Source organism: Dromaius novaehollandiae, chromosome 11 (assembly GCF_036370855.1).
Source record: "Dromaius novaehollandiae isolate bDroNov1 chromosome 11, bDroNov1.hap1, whole genome shotgun sequence".
Lineage (NCBI taxonomy): Eukaryota > Metazoa > Chordata > Aves > Casuariiformes > Dromaiidae > Dromaius > Dromaius novaehollandiae.
The window spans coordinates 7,014,199-7,035,425 of record NC_088108.1 but is presented as its reverse complement, the minus strand read 5'-3'; the positions used below and the strand labels follow the sequence as shown (position 1 = coordinate 7,035,425).

The following is a 21,227-nucleotide window of genomic DNA, read 5'->3' as shown; positions in this document are numbered from 1 at the left end:
TTTTGAGCTCTCTGCAGGGGCACAAACAGACAAGCTCTGATTTTGCATGGCTGAGACAGCCCACTCTCAGGGGCAGCTCTTTACTTTGTGGTTTTGTTCTCAACCTTACTCCCTCAGAACCAAAAGCCTAAGGATTCAGAGCAAGGTTGCCCTTCCAGATGTGTCCAGCTTGTGTCCAGATAACTAAACATCTTATTTCCAAAAGCCAGTTGTCCTTTATTTTCCAAAAAGGGATTTCGGATCAGACCTCTGAACCCAGAAGCATGCAAGGAGCTGCACAGGCTTTATGAAAACTGGCACCTGAATATTTACCTCTCAAGGCACATCCAATTGCATCACCTAGTACTCTGCTGTCTGTTTTTTAAGGGATAGTCTTTGAGTGACTAAAGAGAGAGGCAGAGTCATGTCAGCGTTTCTGCTGATTAGTGTCAGATCACATTTATGAATCTGATTATCCCCAGAGAGCGGTCACAAAATAAGATCCAAGAAGGTCTGTGTTCAGAGCACTGCAAATATTGTACTAGGCATGTCCAGGACTTGGGGGCGGGGGGGGGGGGGTTACCCCCCTGGGTGCAGTTCAAGCTGTTTGGCTCCACCTCACTGCCCAAAGACCTCAGGGGAGTCTTCCCTTCACGCAGGAAATTCACTGCCACGGTGCACTGCAAAGCAGCCGTCTGCAGGGCCTTCGGCCAGGGGCAGCGGGGGCTCAGCGGGACAAGCCCTGAGCTAAAATGGCACTGCCCAAGCAGCCAGGGAGGGCTTCTGCCACCCCGCACGGCTTTGCGGTTGGGCTAGGAAGCAGGACCGCAGCTGAGACACACTCACCCGCGGCTTCAGCGTGTACCAGTTGAGTTTCCTGTTACTCCAGTCCCAGCTGGCCAAGTCTATTTCGATCTCTCCCAAGAAACTGTTACGTCCCAGTGGGTCATTGTGCCAAACAGAGAGATTTAACTTTTGGATCAGCAATACCATTTTCTCTATTTTATACTAGAGAAAGAAAGAGAAGCCACGTTGTTCAAACCCTTGTGTTTCTAGCTCCAAAATTAAGTTGTTGACTAATTGCTTTCAGAACTGGAAATAAACTAGTCAAAAGCTTGAATTAGCTGTGACTGACTGAGAGTCACAGACTCCTTCCACACATGCTCTTAAGGACTGGCCCTGCTCTGAACATCTCTTTTTTGCGCTATAGCAATACCACCACCACCCTAATAAAGCTCTTCTGCTGAGCCCAGGGAAACCTAGTGCTCTTTTCTTCTTAGGACGAAAGCAATTATTCTTTTAGGAATTATTAACACAGGTCTGGACATTGTTAAAAAATTCTCTATGCTTTGATGAGTAAGATCACAGAATAAAGATCTGTTTTAATAGTCCCATGCTTTATGATTGCAAGCCAGGGAAGGTAAGAAGAAATAAATGGCAGAGATAATCACATGAGCATTCAGAAGTCCCTTCACCCCCACACAATCCTTGTACTGTATTCAAGAATTCACAAAAGCAAACAAATCCTGAAGCCCAGGTATCAAAAGTTCTGAGCCTGACTCATAACGTGGGACTTAAAGTAATATATTTAGGGATTCTCTTTTATTTGCTCTGCTTCTGAGCCTTTAGCACTTATATTTTCACACTTACAGCTGTGGGATCAGAGGACTTTTTGACACTGTTCTGAGGGTGGTGGGTTTGGGGAATTTCTTTTTGCCCTTTTAGTGCAACCTGACACATTGCTGTCTGAAGCTCCTGCTATCAGAGGAGCTTATGGAAAGCCTCCAGTTATTAGAAGCTCGGGCAGCCTCTAGTCTCCTGCTTTTAATACATAGCAAGGTAACTCCTGCCTGATTTGGTTTGCTTGTTTTCACCCTTGAGTTCTTACAAAAAGATTGAAAGCATCAGTCAAACCAGCAAGTATGAATTACTGTTTTTTCAGTAGTTTAGAAGCTATTCAGTAGTCACATTTCTCTCTGGCTCCTTTCTCCTTAGGATTCTGCAGTCTGTCACACTCTCTGGTCCCTGATTTCCAGAGACAGCCCGAATCCATTTTTCATCTGTTCTCTTCCATTCCAGCTTCTCCTTCCCAGACCTCAGAGATGGTGCTTCAAGCTCCTTCCCAGGGAGCAGTCCCTGCTGTCCCTGGCCATTTGGGGATGCCCTCGCTGGCCTGAACGCAGTGTTTAGCAGACAAGTTAGCGCAACAGCACAAAGACTCGCATGTCACCTTCTACACAGCCAAATGCACGGTCTCTGTCAATTCCCTTAACTTATTTCCGGTTCTCCCCATACCGATGAAGGTGTTCGGCAGTAAGCAGTAAGCCTTATCTTCCTCAGGTGGAGGATGAGATTTAGCTGTGGCACCGACCAAATACGCGCCAACCAGCTGGCACATGGGAGCTGCACAGGCCTGGCTCTTTCTCACTGCCTATGAGAAGTTCACACTCTTTCTCCCACTGCCAGCATCACAGGCCCAACGTTGTCCCCCAGCGTTAGCAGGAGGCAAGGGAAGGAGCTCTGCCGAGAAGGCAGGCTCTTTCCCAAACTGGCCTGGTACAGGTGCCTGCTACAACACAATTTTTCACAGCATGTATTTGTGCTTACCCTTAACACTTCATTGTAAATGGGATTCACTGTTCTCTTCTTCACCGAGGTTTTCCTCTTCCCCATTCTAGCTTTGTCTGGGAGCAGGTAAGTTTTGACATACCTGTAAAAGAAAACAAACTCCAGCTGGGTACTCTTCAGTATCACCACGCTCTAATGAGTGAGTGAGATTTCTGAATGGTGACATGGAATTTATGGGAACAAAAGACCCAGAGTTGACTCTCTGGAGCCAAAACTAATTAAGAGATCTGTCAGGGTGTTAACTTGGCTTGCATGTGAACTTATAAATCTCACTGGAGATGGATAGATGCCACCAACATTCAGAACAGGCAGCTTTCTAGTGAATCTACAAAGCCAGCAAGGATTTAAATATGGCCATAAATCTATTTTCTGAAATGTTCATAATGCAGCATTTCTGTGCCTTCAAAATCAGGGTGAAAAAAGAGAGGAGGGAAGCAGTGGAACATCTCAGGGAGTCTGATTATAAGTCTCTCTCCTTCAAGGTTCAAATTTGAGCTTCTTTTCATCACCAAACTGGAGATCACTAACCTCTGTATAACTGCCATTGTGTCACCTAATGGCACTTCTAGGGCTTTCTTTTTGCATGGACATGTGTCTACATCTCCAGAGGTATTACTGAAATGCATTTGCCACAGGGAGACCAAGGTTCATATGGATGTAGAAAGAACATATTCTTGTGATAACAGAAACTGTCTTTGTAGTGATCAAAGCTTTCTCAGTCGTATTCAGATTTTAGTCTAGAGCAACATTTTTACTGATGCCAATGGCTCCAGACCATCAGCTGGAAAAGTCACAGCAGTAAGCATGCACCAGAAATCTGGAGGAGGGAGGAAACCATGACATTCACAGAGAAAAAACACAAGAAAAAAGAAGACTCCAGAACACAAAACTCTGCAGTTTAGAAGTCACGAGGCACCCAAAGGAAGTGTCACTCACGGATCAGATCTGCCTTTCTTCTCATCCACAACAGCTAGGTCCTTGCACTGGGAGACATGAATCTGGAACTCCCGGTTCTTCTCATCATAGTCTAGAGCAAACTCAACAGTACCTTGGGCATCCACACTCCCAAAATCACCACTGTACACGCTGAGCACGCTGCCACTCACCTGCCAGGTGGAAAAGCAAGGTTAGCGCTACTGAAATAGGCAGCCTCCTGATTTGGTTTCTGGACCAAGATGATGGTCTGAGAAGTGCATTCCCAGAGAAATAGCCTGCATACTCTGTTCTTCAGTAGTACTGTGCTCTTGACACAGTAATGGTCTGCATCTGCACTCACATGAGCAAGGGTTAGGGGACCAGGATTTAAGAGAATGAGAACAGGACCTGAAAAAGGGTCTTACAGGGATGTGCTATCCTAGACAAGGATTAAGGAGCACTGTCTGTTCTCCTGAATGCTCAACCAACACAAGATTTTCACCTCTAATCCCAAAGCATTAGGCAACTGAGTCAAATATAACAGGGGGACTACATGAGTCCTTTCCCTTTGGCACACTTAGAGTACAAATGGCTGCTATCCTGACCCAGTCCCATCATTAAGAAAGAAATATATTGGGAGAACTTGAACTATCTTTATACAAGCTTCTTAGTTCTGGTAGATATAGTTTCCTAATTGTCATTCAAATTTTAAATTAGGCTAGTAAAAACCTTATCAACTAGAAATACATGAAAAGCTGACTATTACTATCCTATTGCTTGCTCACAGTGTGCACAGAGCTGTACAAAACAGAAATAAATATGGTCCTTGTCCTGAAGAGCCGGTGTCCCACCAGACACTGTTGCCTGTGTGTGTCTACTAACCACAGATGCACAGGAAAATGAGGTTTCTGCAGGTATTAAACAGGAATTAAGCATCCAAGAGTCACTGCTTTCCCGGAACAAACTGCATGTGCCCATAGGCCTTGGGCATCTTTTTTCAAGGGTTTACGTCTTTCACTGGTAGAAAGTGATGAAGCAGAAACAATACACAGGTCCAGAACGATGAGAAAATTTTCCATTGCACCAATCACTCACCATTACTGATGGGATAACACAAAAGGTTTACAGTTTACAAAGCAAATAACTAACCCTCTTGGCACATTTCTGTGATACAGTCATGCTCATTTTATCCGAAAACTTCCCTGGTAATTAACCTAATTCTTCTCTGTCTCCCCTACTTCCTTTGTTTCTTAATTTCATTCTATTTTAACCTACAAGAACCTACTAAAAAAGTCTCCTCTCAGTCCTTGCAGTTACATTTACCATCCCACTAAGATACTCACCCCAACAGAGAATCTAGAGTGAGATATTCAAGAACATGTGACTATGGACACAAAAGGCTCATTTAATGCTCCTAGACTCTCTAGACATGGAGAAGGACTCATATGCCCTAAAGTTCATCTGGTTTTGGGGTTTGTTTTTTTAGCGGGGGTATTGTTCGCTTGTTGGTTTTTTACATGTTTATCTGCATTCATGACCTCTCCCTACAAGCTTTGCTTCACTTATATTCTTTAAACCTCACATACATGCTTCAGAGCTGCCTTCAACAAAAATACAGCAGACTCGAGCACTTTTAAGCAGTACCCCACAAAATGCTGCCTCTTAGGAATCTCTTCAAAATGCCTAACTAAACATACTTACCTTTTAACCTTTCCTTAGAAGCAAAGCTCCAAATCACACTTTTGCTGTCCACACTTTCATTCTGAATTCCTTCTGATTTGCTGAGAAAGGGAAGGATGAGCTTGTGGAGGGCACCAGTCTGCAGTCCTAGCTCTGTTGGAGCTGCACCACAAACAAGTCACTTTATAGCTGTGTGTCTCATTTCCTCACCCAGAAAACGGGCATTCCTCTCTCCTGCATACTGCCAGACTTCAGAGCGGCCACACTTTGGAGCAGGGGCTATTGCTTACCCTCAATTTGTCTAACGTTGGTCCAGTGGGGTATCTAATTTGGGATGGTACCCTGAGACACTATTTTAACACAAATAAGCAATTAATCACCATCATTCTTTTAATAATGTACCGTGCAGAAACCAACATAATACTCTAGAGGCTACATCATCAGTATCAGCTTAAATGCAGTGTCACCACATCTGATGGCAAAAGAAACCCTTTCCAGCGAGATGTACGCGTTAAGTACCTACCGAGGAGACAGATGCCATGTCGGAGGAGTGGCTGCCAATGCTAGGCGTCTTTTTGTGCTTGTTAAACTGGAAGCTGATTTCTGAAGCCGTGTCTGATTCAGTCTGCTCAGAAAATAACAAGCATCTTTAAGCTCTGCGGTATGAGCACTTTGAAACACTACAGAGGAAAAACAACAGCTCAGCAGAGCCCCATTAAACAGAGAGCAGGTTATGAGAGCGGAGGAGAGCGCAGGGAGCCTCCCTAGAGGCATTCCCTCTGACCGACAGAGTGAACGTCATCATTAACTGACTCCAAACAGACCTGAATGCAGCTGCCCAGGCTCTTGGGAAAAGCATGTAATGGTGTGGTTTGAGGCAGAGGGAAACACTAAAACTGTGACAGGATAGAAAGGTTGGTCTGGATTATTGAGTCTTTTTCTTATGTTTTTTCTCATTTATTTATGACATAAATGAGGCATGCTCTAGAGCAAGCACTGCTGGTGTCTACAAGAAACATTTTCTTGCAGCTGACTGGCATTCAGGGGATGCTGTGATTATTATTCCAGCAAATTATGATTTCAGTCCTACCTCAGAGAGCAGGAGAGGAGAGGATCTGCTCAGCTCTTTCACTCTTTCAGGTTCAAGAAATTGATGGGGTATCAAATGAGGTTTATTGTATGCTGTAAGCACAAACAAAAAAAGGCAACAAGTTATCTTGTTACAAGGATAAAATGTCAGAAAGTCTCATTCTTGATTAAGAGCACAAAGAAGGAGAGAAAGCTTGTGGAAGGCACCAGAGTACCATGCACTTGCCCCACCTCTGTTGTTGGCCTCTGAAGCTGGACCCTCTCCAAGACAAGAACTGCTAGCTAAAATTTCTAAGCTATTTTCAAATTGTTTTCATTCAGCGTGTGGGAATGTGCATTCTCCCTCTAGTGGCTAATTTAATATGCTTATTAGCCTAAAGATAGAACTTGTTTGAACTGCTTTCTTTATCTGTGTAGATTTAATTTAGAACAAAAACATACAGATCTTCCTCCCTGTCAAAGAAACCAAACATGCTGATATTTTCATCTCATCGCATCTTTTATACAATATTTCCTGTACAAAAGAGCTGCAAAATATTTATATCTACAATTTCAGCATTGCATACACATCTCAGATATTTTGCTAGGCAGACAAAGAGGTGGGCAAGAGAATGTCTAAAAGAAAAAAGTGTTCAAAATTCAAAAATGCATCAAGTTAGAAAGAAGGCTACTGGACTGCTTAAATGTCTAACTAAAACCTATTTGTTCTATCTTTAACTTTCTTCAGTAACTTTTTGGATGACAAACCTCATTCCAAAATAACTGGCTTGTTTTTAAATGACGTATGTAGATAAATACCCATGTACATATACACACCTGCTTAACATGTTAGCCATGCTGATAGAGTATTCAATGCTCAAGATGGCCAAGGGCTTCTTTGACAGTAAAGATGGTTTTTTAGCATTTTTATTTCCAAACATGAGCAAAATATTAAATGTGCCCTCTCTGCAGATTATTTGTTAAACTGTAAACAAGTAAGTGCAACACAGTAGAGGAGGGTTTCCTAGGTTGAAGTTTGGCGTCCTAAATAAGCTTTAATACAGACAGCATAAAATCCTGATTGCCTGTCGGGAGACAGAGACATTGAACTGTGACTTGTGTGGGACCTGAAGCTCCAGCCACCATCTCACATGACAGCATGCTCTGTTGTATGACGGGGAATGCATTTGGTACGAAGTTACCTGGTGGTGCATGACAGACAAGGCAATACAGCGTGCACCATCCGCAGGCTTCCTCTGGCGGAGCCCTGTAGGGGACTTTCCTCCCTCCCATAAACAGGAGTCAGGTTTACTTAAACAAACAGGCTCTATCTTTCCTCTGAATTGCTTTACCTTTTCTCGGACATGATCTTCACAACCTTCGCCATCTCAGTCCTGGCAGCCTCGGGCCTTCCCATTTTGGTTTTATGCAAGCTCCTAGCTGCCTTCGTGGGCCTGTCAGCTTTCAACCTGTCAGCTTTCTTGGCCACAGAAGCTGCTCCTGCCTTCTCCAGGCCCTCTCCCTTGCTGCTGCTTCCTTGGGCTGCTCGGTGGTGCAGACAGGTTTCCTGTCTGCTGGCTTCTTGAGCTTTGTTGGGGCTTCCTGGGTTGCCTTCTCCTTAGCCTCTCTTGGTTTCTCAAGAAGAAACCCCAAGCATGAACTGGGTCCAGCAGGTAGGTGGGGAGGGGACTGGGCCAATAAGCTGGGTCTGATACGTGGGCTCTTGGAGAGGGGGAGAGGCCCAGGCTCAGCACTGCGAGCAGCAGAGACGTGGGTCCCAGAGTGCGTGTGATGGGAGCTGACTTGCAGGCTGCGTGCGTGGTCTGGCATGCCTGACGGACCCACTGAACGGGCTGCCACATGGCCTGGTCCCACAGCACACCAACAGGGAAGAGGAGAGACAGGCACAAGCATTTTGCCAAGCCTTTGAAGCCCTCATGCTTGTGCCTGCACACACTGTGTAACATACCATCAATCTAGCTGCAATTTCCTGGCTCTGAATTTAATTTTAGGCACTATAAGCTCTCTAATTTGATGATGAAACAATATGTCATTTTCCTTGCCTGGTACAAGCACAGGAGCACCAGGGATGCAGAACTCAGACATAATATATCACCTTCAGGGAATGTAAACCAATAAGCAGAAAGAAAGACGTTACTCACTCTCTGTGGTTGTGTAAATGTTCACCATGCTCTTTGCAAGATTGATGCTGTTTGCTCGGGCCAATGCCTGAGCAGCAGGAGAACGATCTCCATCTTCCTCTGCAATATAGGAAAATCCAAATCAACATGGTAAATAAACACAAACAGGCAGTGTGTCAACAAGTGTGTGTGTGTGTGTGTGTGTGTGTGTGTGTGTGTGTGTGTGTGTGTGTGTGTGTGTGTGTGTGTGTGTGTGTGTGTGTGTGTGTGTGTCTGCCTGCCTGCTGGCTTGTTCGCTCTGCTTACAACACACTGCAGTTACATTACACAGGGCTGCTTTCAGATCATCTCTCTTTAATGTCTCTCCCCACAAAAAGCTCTCCACTCTATGATGGAAAATGCAAACATTGGATTAACCCACCCCCAAAACAGACCAGCACTTGCACAGACCCTCCAGTGCAACACAGCCATCTGCCAATATTGTCCTGAAATGAATGTAAAAATAATGTAAGAAACCTGAGAAATGTAAGAATGAGCTGGTATATAAAGGAAATGTTTGTGTTTACCTGCAGTGCAACTCAGGATTTTCGTGGAGATATTATGTGAGGTAGGAAATAAGCCAAGAAATGGCACTGTTAAAAATGAAAATCAGATAAACCTACAGAAAATCCTCTCAAATGCATTTTACCCAGTTCTCTGAGGACATGAAATTTGGGAAGTGGTGATAGGGAGCTCTCTCTCCCTAGGTCTTTGCTTGGTAGTGAACAGGACTCTGGGCAAACTGAGTCCACATTTAAAACAAACTGCAGTTAACAAGAATTTTGCTCATATTAACAATCACCACAAGAGTCTGTCAAACCCAGAGGAAGAGGCTGATAAAGCGGTGATACTATTGATATCATCAGGGTTGAGAACATGGTGTCAGAGCTCAGAAAGATCAGACGGCTTGTTCAGTTCACTTTGGTTGCAATCTAGTACCCAAATTCACTTGCGGAGCCCCCAAAGGCCCAGGTTTTCATTTAAACACTGATGGCCAGCTCTGCTCAATTTGAGGTACGCAGGTAGTGGTATCAAGGTAGCCTAACGGCCAACGTATTTGTTAAACACATTTTATTTCTGTTATTTATGTCCGATACCATGCAAATAACTTATTTTTTACCACAAAGAATTCCTCTAGCCCTACATTTGAAGAAAGCATAGACTTCCCAGTTAGTGAAATAAAATGAGTTCATGTGAGCTGCTGCAGGTAAGGCTAAAGAAATGGAGAGCTGTCCCAAGCTGAGGAGATGCCAGGTAAGGGATTAGAGCCACTGGGAAGCAGGGAGGAAGGCAAGGGAACTCTACAGCACTGCACTCGTCTACACTTGCACTGTGTTAAGCAGAAGACTTTATTTTCAGAGCTGTTTGCTAAACACATTTCACACATACTAACTTTGCGCAAAACATAAAATGGGGTAAACATAGAAATGGAGAAAATGTGCAAAATGCAGAAAAGACAGGGAGGAAAACAGACTTAGGGAAGACGCTCATTGGGATTTCACAGGGTACAGTTACAGCCCTCGGTACCTGAGTAAACAGCTGAGTCCGTTCCCTGCACGACTTCTCTCTCTCCAGCTGGTTCACCGGGTGTTGGGTTGTCTGAAGACTCGCACATTTTTTCCTCAGGTAGCTCTCCGTTTATTTCCATGTTGTTATGAGTGCCCAAATCAGACCTTCGCTCTTTCTCATCATCTTCCTCACCATCTGCAAGCGTGGGCTCGATCAGTATCTGCACCTTGCTCACCAGTGAATCCACTTGAAGCTTGCGCTCTTCTGCCATGATAAACTCATCTGTAGGCGTCTCTGGCTCAAACGTGTTGCCAGACACTTCTTTGGTAGGCGACTCTATTTTGATGGAAGGCACTCGCACAGGCAATCTGGATTTCTTTGAGCAGCGCTGTGCTGCCTTCTCTTCTTCTGGCACAGGCAGCTTCCCATTGCTTTCACTCAGCGAGTTATTTCTCGTAACCAGTGTGCCTTTGCTCTTGGCATACGTGGATCTAGGACTGAAAGAAATCGAGCCCTTTCTTGCAGGGGCTATGTAGCTTGGTTCTTCCTCACTAGAAGACAAAGTTATCGTCCTTTTATAGGGGGTTCTTGTTCTGGTAGAGATGACAGATTTTTCTTCACCGTCCTGGCTTTGGCTGGACTGGACAGAGAGCGAGCGACACAGCCTGAACTGCCTGCTGTTTGCCTCCACAGAGCTCGGGTCCTCAGAAACATTTCCCCCTGTCACAGAGTCTGCTGCCTTCTCCCAGAAGTTCTTCAAGTTCTTGAAGTGTTCACGATCTAGGCCAATATCTTCCTCTTTATTACTCATAGAAGAGATTGTATAGTTTGTGCCTTGCTTCACAGTCCGGCTGCTTTCTCCCTCTGCACCAAGTGGTTTGGGGCTTACCAGCAGCTCCTTCTTTGTGAGGCTGTTCTCAGCTGGGCCCGTGTGATTCACAGACTGCTCTGATCTGGGGAAAGTTCTGCTTGGTTTCTTCTTAACTGGTATCTTGCTGGGACCATAAATTTCTTCGGGTGGAGTTTTTGCCACTGCTGCGGTGCCAGTGGCCCCATCAACAGCATCTCCTCCAGCTAAGCTGCTGGGCTGAGGCACAGCATCCTCTGAAAGCTTGGCAGGCAATGGAGATACTCCATGACCTACAACAATGACAGGTGTTCACAACCCATCCCATAGTATCATGTAGTACTTCCCCCCGAAGGTTTGTGCTACAGCTTCTCCAAGGGAAGCCAGAGGGTAGTTTTCAGAGACCACCAATATTTTCCCAGTCCTTCCCCATTTTGTAACTTCAGCAAGCCCTCTTTCATTTGAAAAAAATCCCAACCAAACCCAGCCCCTCTTTGCAACACGGCATCAGCCCCTTCGTATATGCAAAGGGAAGAAATGCTCTTCCTTATTCACAAAAAAAAGCATCTTGTCTCCTGGTGTCTGATGCCGAATAATAAAAACTCATATGGCTCACTGAACAAAAAACTTACCTTTTTGAGACAAGTGCAAGCTGTCTGTTGCAGCCACAAATGGATTTGTTCCAGTGTCACTCTCTGAGGAAGAGACATCAAGTATATCGGATCTCTGGAAAATAAATCCTATCAGTGTACATAAACTGGCAAGATGGGAAAAATGTCTTTTGTTTGAGCACAGACACCAAGGCAGACAGTCTCTGGAGCCCCTGCCAGTAGGCACAGACTGCGCAAAGTTCCAAGGAATAACGAAACAAAATGCAGAGGCCATGGCCGTACTACCTTGTGCGATGCATACAGCAGGACAGGACGTCTTGGCTTTGGTTTTGGTAAGATTTTATGCCTCTCTGCAGTATCAAACGCAACCACACTGGATCTGTGGGAGATGAGAAACACCTCAGCAAAGATATCGGGGTAGGACACGTTCTGTGGGCATCCCCTGCACAGGTGACCTGGCAGTCTTTAACGTCGGGCAGCTCTGTTGCCACTTCCATCTACTGTCTGAGCCCAACAGGCTCCAGCTGTCCAGAGCTGGTGCCTTCATTTATTTTCTTCATATCTTTGGAATGACTTGAGAACATGTTAAATGGCCTGAACTTAGAGTAACAACAAGTCTCTCACTGCAGACAATAAAGAAGTTGCTCAATAAAAACAATGGTGTAAACTTCTAGGCTTATTCAGACTTTCCCCCTTCTCTGAGAAAACTGTAGGGAAAACATGGGATGTGGCAGTGCTAAAAGAGCCCAAAGCTATGCAGGATGGAGACACCCTTCCAAACTTTGGCCCCAAAATGAACAGGTCTACCCTTCCCCACCCAGGCCAAAGGCTTAGCCACATACACTGAGAGTTTATAAACAGCAGAAATAATTACAACGACAATAGTTAGGACAAAACTATAGCATGGGATATAGATATTCATGGTTGGAATGTAAGTTGATTGCAAACTACCTGGTAAACAAATGGAAGAAACGCACATCACAAGCAGTTTATCTGACTGCTCCTATCTTCTTTGGAAGAGTCCAGTGGTGGCTGCTTTCCAGCGTGAGAAAAGCAGTCACACTGGACCACTGGTGAGATTTGACATAAGAATGCTTTGTGCCTAAGCTTGACTGAGAAAAACAGAGTAAAGCTTGACTGAGAAAAACAGAGTAAGTTTTTCAGAGTTTAATCAAAATGAAAGAAAAAGGTAAGGAACACTGCGGTGCTGGTAAAGCAGAAGCATCTTGGGCAAGCTGAGGCTGCATCCTTGTTAAACGACGCCCTTTGATCAGCTGCATGAGGTCTAGAAACATTGTCAAGGTCCGTATTTAATAATTACTTGGGGCAATTGTCACCTGTGAAGAATGATTCCTCATTTTGCTGACAAAATAATGCAAGTGGGATGGGAGCCACAGTAAATGAAAATGTAAATATTTTAATGGCTTCTCCATAGCCCATAAATATTGCGTGAGGTCACTGATCTGCTCGCTGAGGTGCTTTTATAGGTGTTTCTGCACAGTCAGCACAACTTGAAATCCTACCAAGCCTTGATGCAGAGCGCTGAACACTGGACACAGTGGTCAGCACTGGCAGGAAATGACCAGTTTCCTAAAACAGTTCATTTCGTTAGCATTGCTCCATGGCAAAAATTAAACAAATAAAAAATCACAATTACTTTGAAAAACTACCCAGAGTATCCTGACATTAGCAACAGCTTCCATTTTACTGACCTCTTATCAAATCATGCAGGAAAAACCTTTCTGGGATAAGCACATTACCACTTAGTTATTGGGGGAGGATTGATATTCTGACAATTCCTGGAAAAAGGATTTTAAAAATATCCTATATCACATATTACTAATACAGTCTTGGAAACTCAGTTAGAGGACCAGAGTCACATTCAATTTTCCTTAGAAGTAAGAGCAGCAGCCAGCGCCTGGCGTGAGCAGCCGGGGCGGCACGCGGCCAGGGTTACCTCTCCTCTCCTGCGTCGGGAGTGTGCTTGGGGACGGGAGGACTCGCGGCTGCTCTGCCGTCCAGACTGCTCCGGATGTGCTCGTTAGGCTCATCTGTTATATAGCAGAGATGATTGAGAAATGACATGTAAGTGAACTTGCAACAGCCACAGTGTTTTACCTGGTGAAAGTGAGGACTCCTTAAATGATTCCCACTGGCACAAGCCCTGGCGAATTAACGTGGGGTGGCTGATAGGGGTCTGCCTGCTGCCCCCGCCGAGGGGGACCACTGGGGCTGTGTCACCTGTGATCCCCGCGTGGCAAAGCACCTCCAGGCCCCACAGACCTGAGAGCCCAGACAGAGCTGGCTCGTGCCCAACTAACAACCGGAGCTGTCACATCATAAGAAACCTTAGCAGGACACTGCCATGGCTGTCAATAAAGTTAATCCATTCCAGGATTTAAATTCAGCTATTTCCTGTTTTGACTCAAAGTCATCCGATCTTGGCAAACAAAGGAGGAGGCCAATAGTTAATGAGGAGTTCCCTGCTATTTTTACCGGCACAGGGCTCAGCTACGTCTTCTGAGCTCTCTCAGACCCTAAAGAGAAAACAATAGAAGACGGTAACCTTTAGAACAACCTGCCCGCAGAAGAAGTTGCATTAGACATTTAGCTGGCAGATATGCTTTCTTGCTACCCTAAAACCAGAAGGATTAAACCCTCAAACAGTGACGCAGAATTTAGCTTAGTCTGGTCAACAAAAAATACACAAGGTTTGCACATATTTATTCACATGCAGCTATGTCTATTTTAAAGAGTAAATTTACCTGTTACAAAAGCTGCCAAATCTTTTTAGCCTAGATTTCATTATAGAATGGAATCAGAGGCTCAAAGGCCTCATATACGACATTAAATAAATAATATAGCATTATTTGTTATCTGTTTAGAAAACTGCACCAAACCCAAGAGCAGATTAATCCTAGAGCCAGGCTGTACTATAAATGCCATCCAGCACCAGGGCAGCCAGCCACAGATAACTGGCAGCTCCCATCTGGGAGTCGTCTGTGCACTGCGAGTTAGAAAAATGCTGCAGTCCCAACAGTTTCCCTCCTGCCTCGTGCGTGGCACTGTGGCCTTCCCCAGGCTGCGGCGGGGTGAAGGAGGCACACGCCAGGCTTTGCCGACAGCTGGCTGCCTTTTTTACGCAGCAGTTTTTTGGGGAGAAAGGCTGCACTTTGTCCATGTAAACACTGCTGTGCAAAAAGCGCCACAGAGTAATGTTTCGGGACAGAAAAGTCATGACGTGGCTGATGGCACGTGCAGGAAGGACACGTCACGTGCAGGCCTGGGAAAGCGCGCTGAGGAGCATTTATTTGTACAGCCAGCCACATCCTCCCCTCCTGCCCCAAACCTGAGGGCGTGAGACGCCAGCAGGCAACTGGTCCGGAATTAGAAGAACCAAACACAGCTCCCATGTTTTCACTCTGTGCATCGTGGCTGAAAAGACCTTGACAACTGAAGACCGCAGTCCTCTCTTACCTCACTTCTAAAGGCATTGCATCAGATTTGTTTTTTTCTGACACCTCCCCCTCGGAGAACTTCTCAGCTAGAGCTCCCACCTCGCGACCGGACAAGCAGCGCCGATAGGTGCTCGTCTCCTCGCATCCCAATTACCGCCCATCAGAACTGCTCAGTCGCCGACACGGCTGTGCTTGACTTCACCACAAACAAATAGCTTAGTAGAACAGTGCAACCCATCACGACAAGTAAAATGCCCTTGGTAGCTTCAGGATGAGACAGAATAAGAGGCAAATTCCATCGGAGATTAGCAGTGGTCTGACCAGTTTAACTTGTCTATATATAGAGAGAGACATATATATACATATTTATATATACACACAAGCATACATATACACGTGTGTGTGTGTGTGTGTTTGTGCACAGCCACAGTTGGTGTAATAGTTTAACTGCTTCGCCCATTTCTCAGCACTCTCAAATACAGGCATTGAGCACTTGGGGAAAGTACTGCTACCGGTGCTGTAGGGAGCTATCTTGCCTTGGCAGGTGCATCAAACCACCTCTCTGCTGGACAGCTTTTAACTCTCGTGTACTGATAGTACCCAAACTAAAGGAGAAGTTATCACCAAATTCCTCCAGTTGCCCAGACTGAGAATGAGCGAGGGCAGCACAGGGCAGGCATGCTGCAACCGCGGCGTTCCTCGCAAGATGTACAAACTGTTCGATATCTCCAGCCCGGAGAAGATCCCTCGGTGCTGACCGCACAGGCTGCCCGGGCTGCAAGCTGCCCGGCTACGCAGCAATACTCACGCTGCTTCTGAATAAGGCCGCACAGGCACTGGGAACAACAGAATTGGGGTAAGGTCCAGCTCATCTCAGCCTAACTTACTTTGCTTCTCACCAGATGAAACAAGCCGATTCTGAGGGTTGCTGTCATGGATAGCCCCGTTACAGGGGCCACCCAGCTCATTCTCAACTTGCTCACCTGTCTGCCTTGCTCCAAAGACTGCAGCTTAAATGTAGGGTATGTATCTATTTTATACTTATATTGCTGCCCCACTACTAGTGTCTTCTATTTATAATCAACAGCAACTGTGAAATCCCTTAGGGAATTGATGCAGCCGTCCCTTCTGAAGGTTAAAACCCTGCTCGAGAAAAGCTCGCTGGGCCTTTTTCTGTGCAGGTATGAATTTCCATTCCTCTTTAGCATATTCACCACTCAAAGGGAATGCCAGAAACTACCTCAATAGGGCTTTCTGGGTAGGGATTGTCTCACTTCATTCCCTAACACAATCGTCAAAGACTTAAATCAGGATTAAAAGACCTAGAGTCATGAACATATTACATTTATTTGGTTAAATGAATATGCACCCCTTCGTCACCTTGAAAGCCAACAAGAGGTGAATGAACCTAAGCATTCCAGGAGAAAACAAAAAGCTTGTCAAGATGGCAAGCAAAGGCCCTTAGCTCATCTGTTGCAGACTGAACCTGAGTTGCATGGCTAAATTATTTGGAAAGGGTCTAGTCCTTTCCCCCGACGGGCCTAGCGCTGTTCTCACCGGTGCAAGCCAACGAGAGAAGTGCTTGCTCTCACATGTGAAGGGAGGCCATCTCTATACAGCAACCACTGCAGGAGCTGAGTGCATAAGAGATAACAGGGAGTTGAAAATATTAGCTGCAGAATCCTGATCCTCAACCACACCGTAAAATGGCAGAATAGTAAGAGGAAGCAAAAAGTCATGTTATGCCTGTGATTTATCAAAATAAGGCTGAAAATAAACAAAGGGAAAGAAAGAGAAGGAAAAAAAGTTGAAAAGGAAGAAAGAGGGCTAAGTCACTATAGTAATTTAGTAACATTTGCTTCATCCTTCTTAAAACAGCATTAGTCAAGTATCCAAAATATACAAGCAAAGACATAATTTGTATATTAATGCAATATTAATAAGGAGATTATTTTAGAGGATAACCTGAGGCCACATCTCACATAAACATCAGCATTAGAAGTTAAATCTAAAGCCAAAAGTACATTAAGTTGTGCTTTGCTGAAATGGGCTGCAAGCTAAGGATGCTGATGCTACTGGTAAGGCAAAAGGCAAACGAATCCAATTCATTGCTGACTGTTAGTTGGGTTGTAGAAGTAAGGCCACTCCTCTGACCTGGGACCCTTTCAGTGGCTGCTGAAGCATCTGTCTTTTCACGTAAAGAGGGTGCAAGCATAAATGCATGTCCTCAAAAAGCAGAGCAGCCACTGCAGAAACAGTCACTCTACTCTGTCAAGCTGCAAAAGGCTTTACATGTTTTCACATGCTGGAGAGATGATAAAATAGTGAATTTAATAATATAATAAATCCTTGATATAAGGATATAAGGATAAAAGCAATTTTGTGTGAAATATAACGGGCCAGTTCTGCACCTAAGACTCCACTGAATCTATCCTCAGTCACATGAGCTGTCAGGAACAAACAAAAAGAGAAAAGAAAACGAGGCTTCTCAGGTATTGAAGTCCCTAGGCAAGTGTTTAGCTTTGAGTATGTGTCTTAGTAATGTGGAGTTAAGAGAGGTCAACTAAATTTGGGCCTTAGAGAGGGGAGAAAACTAATGTTACAAAGAGATACTGGCCAAGGAGGCCGAGGAAACGAAGGAGCAATCTTTGGGCTCCTTCCCAGGGAGCCCAGGGCCCAGGCTCTGGGCCCAGGGAACTGGGCTGAATTGAACTGGTGGAGATGACATTAGAGCTTTGGACAGATGGAAGATAACCCTGACTTTACTGCAACAGAACAGAGCCCAGTTATAACACTAAGGACCATGGCAGACTGCTTAGAGCTGTCTATCAAAGCCATGGCTTCCCCAGAGCAGCAGCAGCCAGTGACTTCCCAGCCATATCCGAGTATCTGTGATTACCCACCCTGACCAATAATCAGTCTGGAGGTTGTGTGAGACTGGGATACAGTCCCAAAGTCCTGCTGCTGAGTCAATTGGCCTGTCTCCATGTTCAGGACTGGATGTGAATCACCCTCAGTTCTGCTTTGCACAAATGCTCAGCGCAAAGTGCCAGCTCCAGGCTGGTTACACTTGGACTCAAAGCACAGTCCTGCTCATTTCACACGGGGCTGCTTTCTTCTCTTCACAGCCCTGAGCCATCAAATCTGATTTGTTCTGTTTTGCATACAACCATGAGCGTTCAGCTGCATGTCGAATGACACACAGTGCCTCTTGCTTTCTGTTGGATTTGGCCCAAGGTCCCAGACATACCTTGCTGAGGCACAGCGGCCTGGGTAGCATTCAGACCTGGCCCCAAGGCCCTTTCCACTTTGAAAGCTACCTTGTGCCTAGGAGTTTTTCCCCTTATAGAAAGCTAGGCATGCTTCATTGCACCGACGTTCCCCTCTCAGAGGGGGCAAATTTCTGCCAGAGGGGAGGCACCCCTATCCTTTTGCAGAGATGTGAGTGACCCCACTGTCCTGGGTCCTGCCCTCAAAGGGGGCTGGTGAGAGCAGCCAGCTGTCCTGCTTTGATCAGAGCAGTTTAAGAGCTGGGGGTCTTTGACCCAGATATATCAGTCTGATGCCAGAAATTGTCCCACATCATCGCTTTCCCTACTTCAACAAGAAGCAGCTTCAACAAGAAACGATTCCAGCAACCTCTTACAAACAGACATTTTGGAAGAAAAAAACTGAGGTGGGGAGAAGGCACCTACTGCATGTAGCTGGTGTACAGGCTTCACCTCTACCACACTAATTTTTTCCTTGGGCCTTGATTTTGATAATCAGGTATTTTTTCTGGTACTGAAAGCTTAGCTGAGAACCTTCTCATTACAACATACAGGTGGTCCCCAGCAGGCTCCTGGTATAGGGAGACCTATATACCTAACAATTTTTTTTTTGGTCCATCAATTTGTTTTGTTAAGACACACACTAACATACTTACTTTCCAGTTTGCCCTTTTTCCTTCTAATTGATGCCCGAAGCAGATCCGACCCCTCTAAGTCTTCTTGAAAACGTTTTGCCTTCACTTCTGAAAACCATTCACCAGTCACGAATTTCTTCTTCTTTTCATCCTTGATGGAGCCCTGAATCCGCCTAAAAGTCAATAAGAACATTACACACAAGAAAGGTCTCCAAGGTTTCAACTTCCCCAACCTACCTTTATGACTATTGTACATACAGCTCAACCGCCTACCTGCTACAAAGGATCTGGGGATTATTTTTTGCAATCACAAGGGTGAAAACTGCTTTAAAATGAAAGCTGATTCATGCTTTATTTGGAAAGGAAACAACACCTTATAAACACAGGCTTTCACCTCTTCCAAACTTGGCAAATTCCAAATGGAGCCACCTGGCAAGGAGATTTGTCCACTTGTTTTGTAGCCCTGAGGGTCTGGGGAGCAGTGGGGCTGTTTACAGATCCTACACTTCTCTGGTTTATTTGTCTATTAATCTCTTTCTGAGCTGCAAAAACTTATAGACCAAATCTGATGTAAACCATCAAAATAAATTACGTTTTTTAGGGGAGCCACCTGTCCCTGTAGCATTCTCCCTAGACATTACTCCGCTCCCTCCTGCCACGCCGGTTTTGGCACACAAACAGTTAGCTCTCCTTCCTGAACACCGCTTCTCTTACTGTAACCGGCTTGGGCACACCCAGGGCTGTTTTTTGGCACCTAAACCTGTCAGGGCTCTTTGTGCTAGCCTGTACTTTTAACTCGCCTCCAGTTATTTTGTTTTGACACAGAAGTTTGCAGAATTAGTTCCCTTTCGGCTGGCACTGCCTCCCACCGCTCACCACAGAGACCTGACGGGCCAAAGGAATCGGCCATCTCAGTCCAAATCCCAGCAGGAAAAAGGGGTCAAAAATCCAGATAACAGTGGCTCCTTAAAGGGTCACATCTGACTGCCTAAAGGCCAGCGTGCCAGAAGGGGGAAGGTATATATGGCGATGGCGTGGAGATACGGGGGCTCCCTCCTCAAGCCTTCGCAGCCAGCGCGGGGCGGCTCAGCACGAAATCCCAGCCAGGTAGCTGCACACCTTCCCCATCCAGATCACTCCCATGAGGGTCTGGAGGAACTAGCCCAGAGGAGGCTGAGGAACATATTTTAATCTTGCTGACACCCAGCTGGTGTACTGCCATTGGCTTGGGTTCCCCCAGCAGGGACCTGCTGACAGCTCCACAGGGTTGTACGCTGCAGCGCGTCCACGTTTGCACCAAAGGTCCTACTGGGTTTAACTATACTAACAGCAAGGGACACTTGGCACCACCCTCAGGTAGGATCTAATTCATGTCATTCCCAAATGAAAATCTTTTGTGCAGGAGCTTTCAAAGAAGAGCAAACAAAACTGAAAACATTCAACACTGATTTTCCCCCAAACCTCCACTGCAGAGCAGAATTTTTGCTGCATTTCAGGAGAGGAAAAAAAAAAAAAGAAAGCAAAATAAACAGATGGTCATTTATTTTAATATTTGAGGAGAAAGAAGAGGTTTCAGACACATATACCTCAAGCCCAAGTCGCTCCCACGCCACCAGCAGTTCTCAGTCTCTCTAGCCCTCGCCCCTACACGCAGGCTCCCCGGAGCCTGCTGCAAAGGCACCGCGTGCCCCTCCAGCCCCGAGCAGCCCTCATACAGGCGCTTACTCTTTTCTGGCTCAACGGCAAGTCAAAGACTCACATCCTTCGCTGGGGTAAACGGGCAACGTGCCACCCGCACTAACTGAGCGACTCTCCTTTTTCCTAGCGGAGAACTCGGTGCCAGCTTCCTAAGCCTGGTGCATCCTGTCAACCCAGATGGTCTGATAGCTGGCATTCAAACAGTGACAGCAGCAACAAGCAACCCAGAGCAGCCAGACCCGAGCGCCGGGATGCCCAGTGGTAAGTGCGCAGAGCTGACAGCTACTCCTGGCTCTGCGGCGGCTCCTGCTAAGCCTTTGGCAGATGCCATAGCCTCTCCCTGCCCCTCGCTGCCTGCACAACGGCCGATGCCTACAGACCTGCCTCAAAGAGCACCAGAGGGATCTCAAGAAGAGATGGGGATGGAGAGTCTCCTTTAAAAAAGGCTTTAAGGGACTTCTATGTTACTGGGTGATGAGAACAAAGTAGCAGCTACTCCTCTACTCTGACCTTGGACACTGAGAAATCAGCATGTCCCTTCCCAGAGCTGGGAAGGGATGCCCCTTCACGTCTCTGAGAGCTACTGATTAACTCAAAAGGAGAGACTAGCCCTGCAATCCTGCACAGAGTGGACGGCAGCAAGAGCAGGATGGCTGAAAAAGCAGGAGGGGCAGTAAAAACACCCTTCAGGTGTGAACACGAAGAGACAGCACTGCTGCAGCCCGCACCTCTCCCAGTGCGTGCACACAC

At 45.8% G+C, this 21,227-nt stretch overlaps 1 protein-coding gene across 5 annotated transcripts in view; it reads right to left on the bottom strand.

The window, feature by feature from the left end:
* The window catches only part of LOC112989090 (synaptotagmin-like protein 2), a 79,794-nt gene that overhangs the window by 7,618 nt on the left and 50,949 nt on the right, over positions 1-21,227 (bottom strand). For 4 of the 5 annotated variants that reach the window (XM_064518160.1, XM_026109998.2, XM_064518159.1 and 1 more), the window contains 11 exons: positions 18,801-18,952; positions 13,375-13,468; positions 11,703-11,796; positions 11,439-11,532; positions 9,978-11,099; positions 8,433-8,531; positions 6,293-6,384; positions 5,726-5,827; positions 3,544-3,713; positions 2,587-2,689; positions 826-987 (listed from right to left, as the gene is read on the bottom strand). In XM_064518160.1, the coding sequence (XP_064374230.1) occupies positions 826-987; positions 2,587-2,689; positions 3,544-3,713; positions 5,726-5,827; positions 6,293-6,384; positions 8,433-8,531; positions 9,978-11,099; positions 11,439-11,532; positions 11,703-11,796; positions 13,375-13,468; positions 18,801-18,952 (2,284 nt within the window). The remainder of the gene's footprint in view (positions 1-825; positions 988-2,586; positions 2,690-3,543; positions 3,714-5,725; positions 5,828-6,292; positions 6,385-8,432; positions 8,532-9,977; positions 11,100-11,438; positions 11,533-11,702; positions 11,797-13,374; positions 13,469-18,800; positions 18,953-21,227) is intronic. The other variant, XM_064518162.1, reaches the window with a different exon arrangement.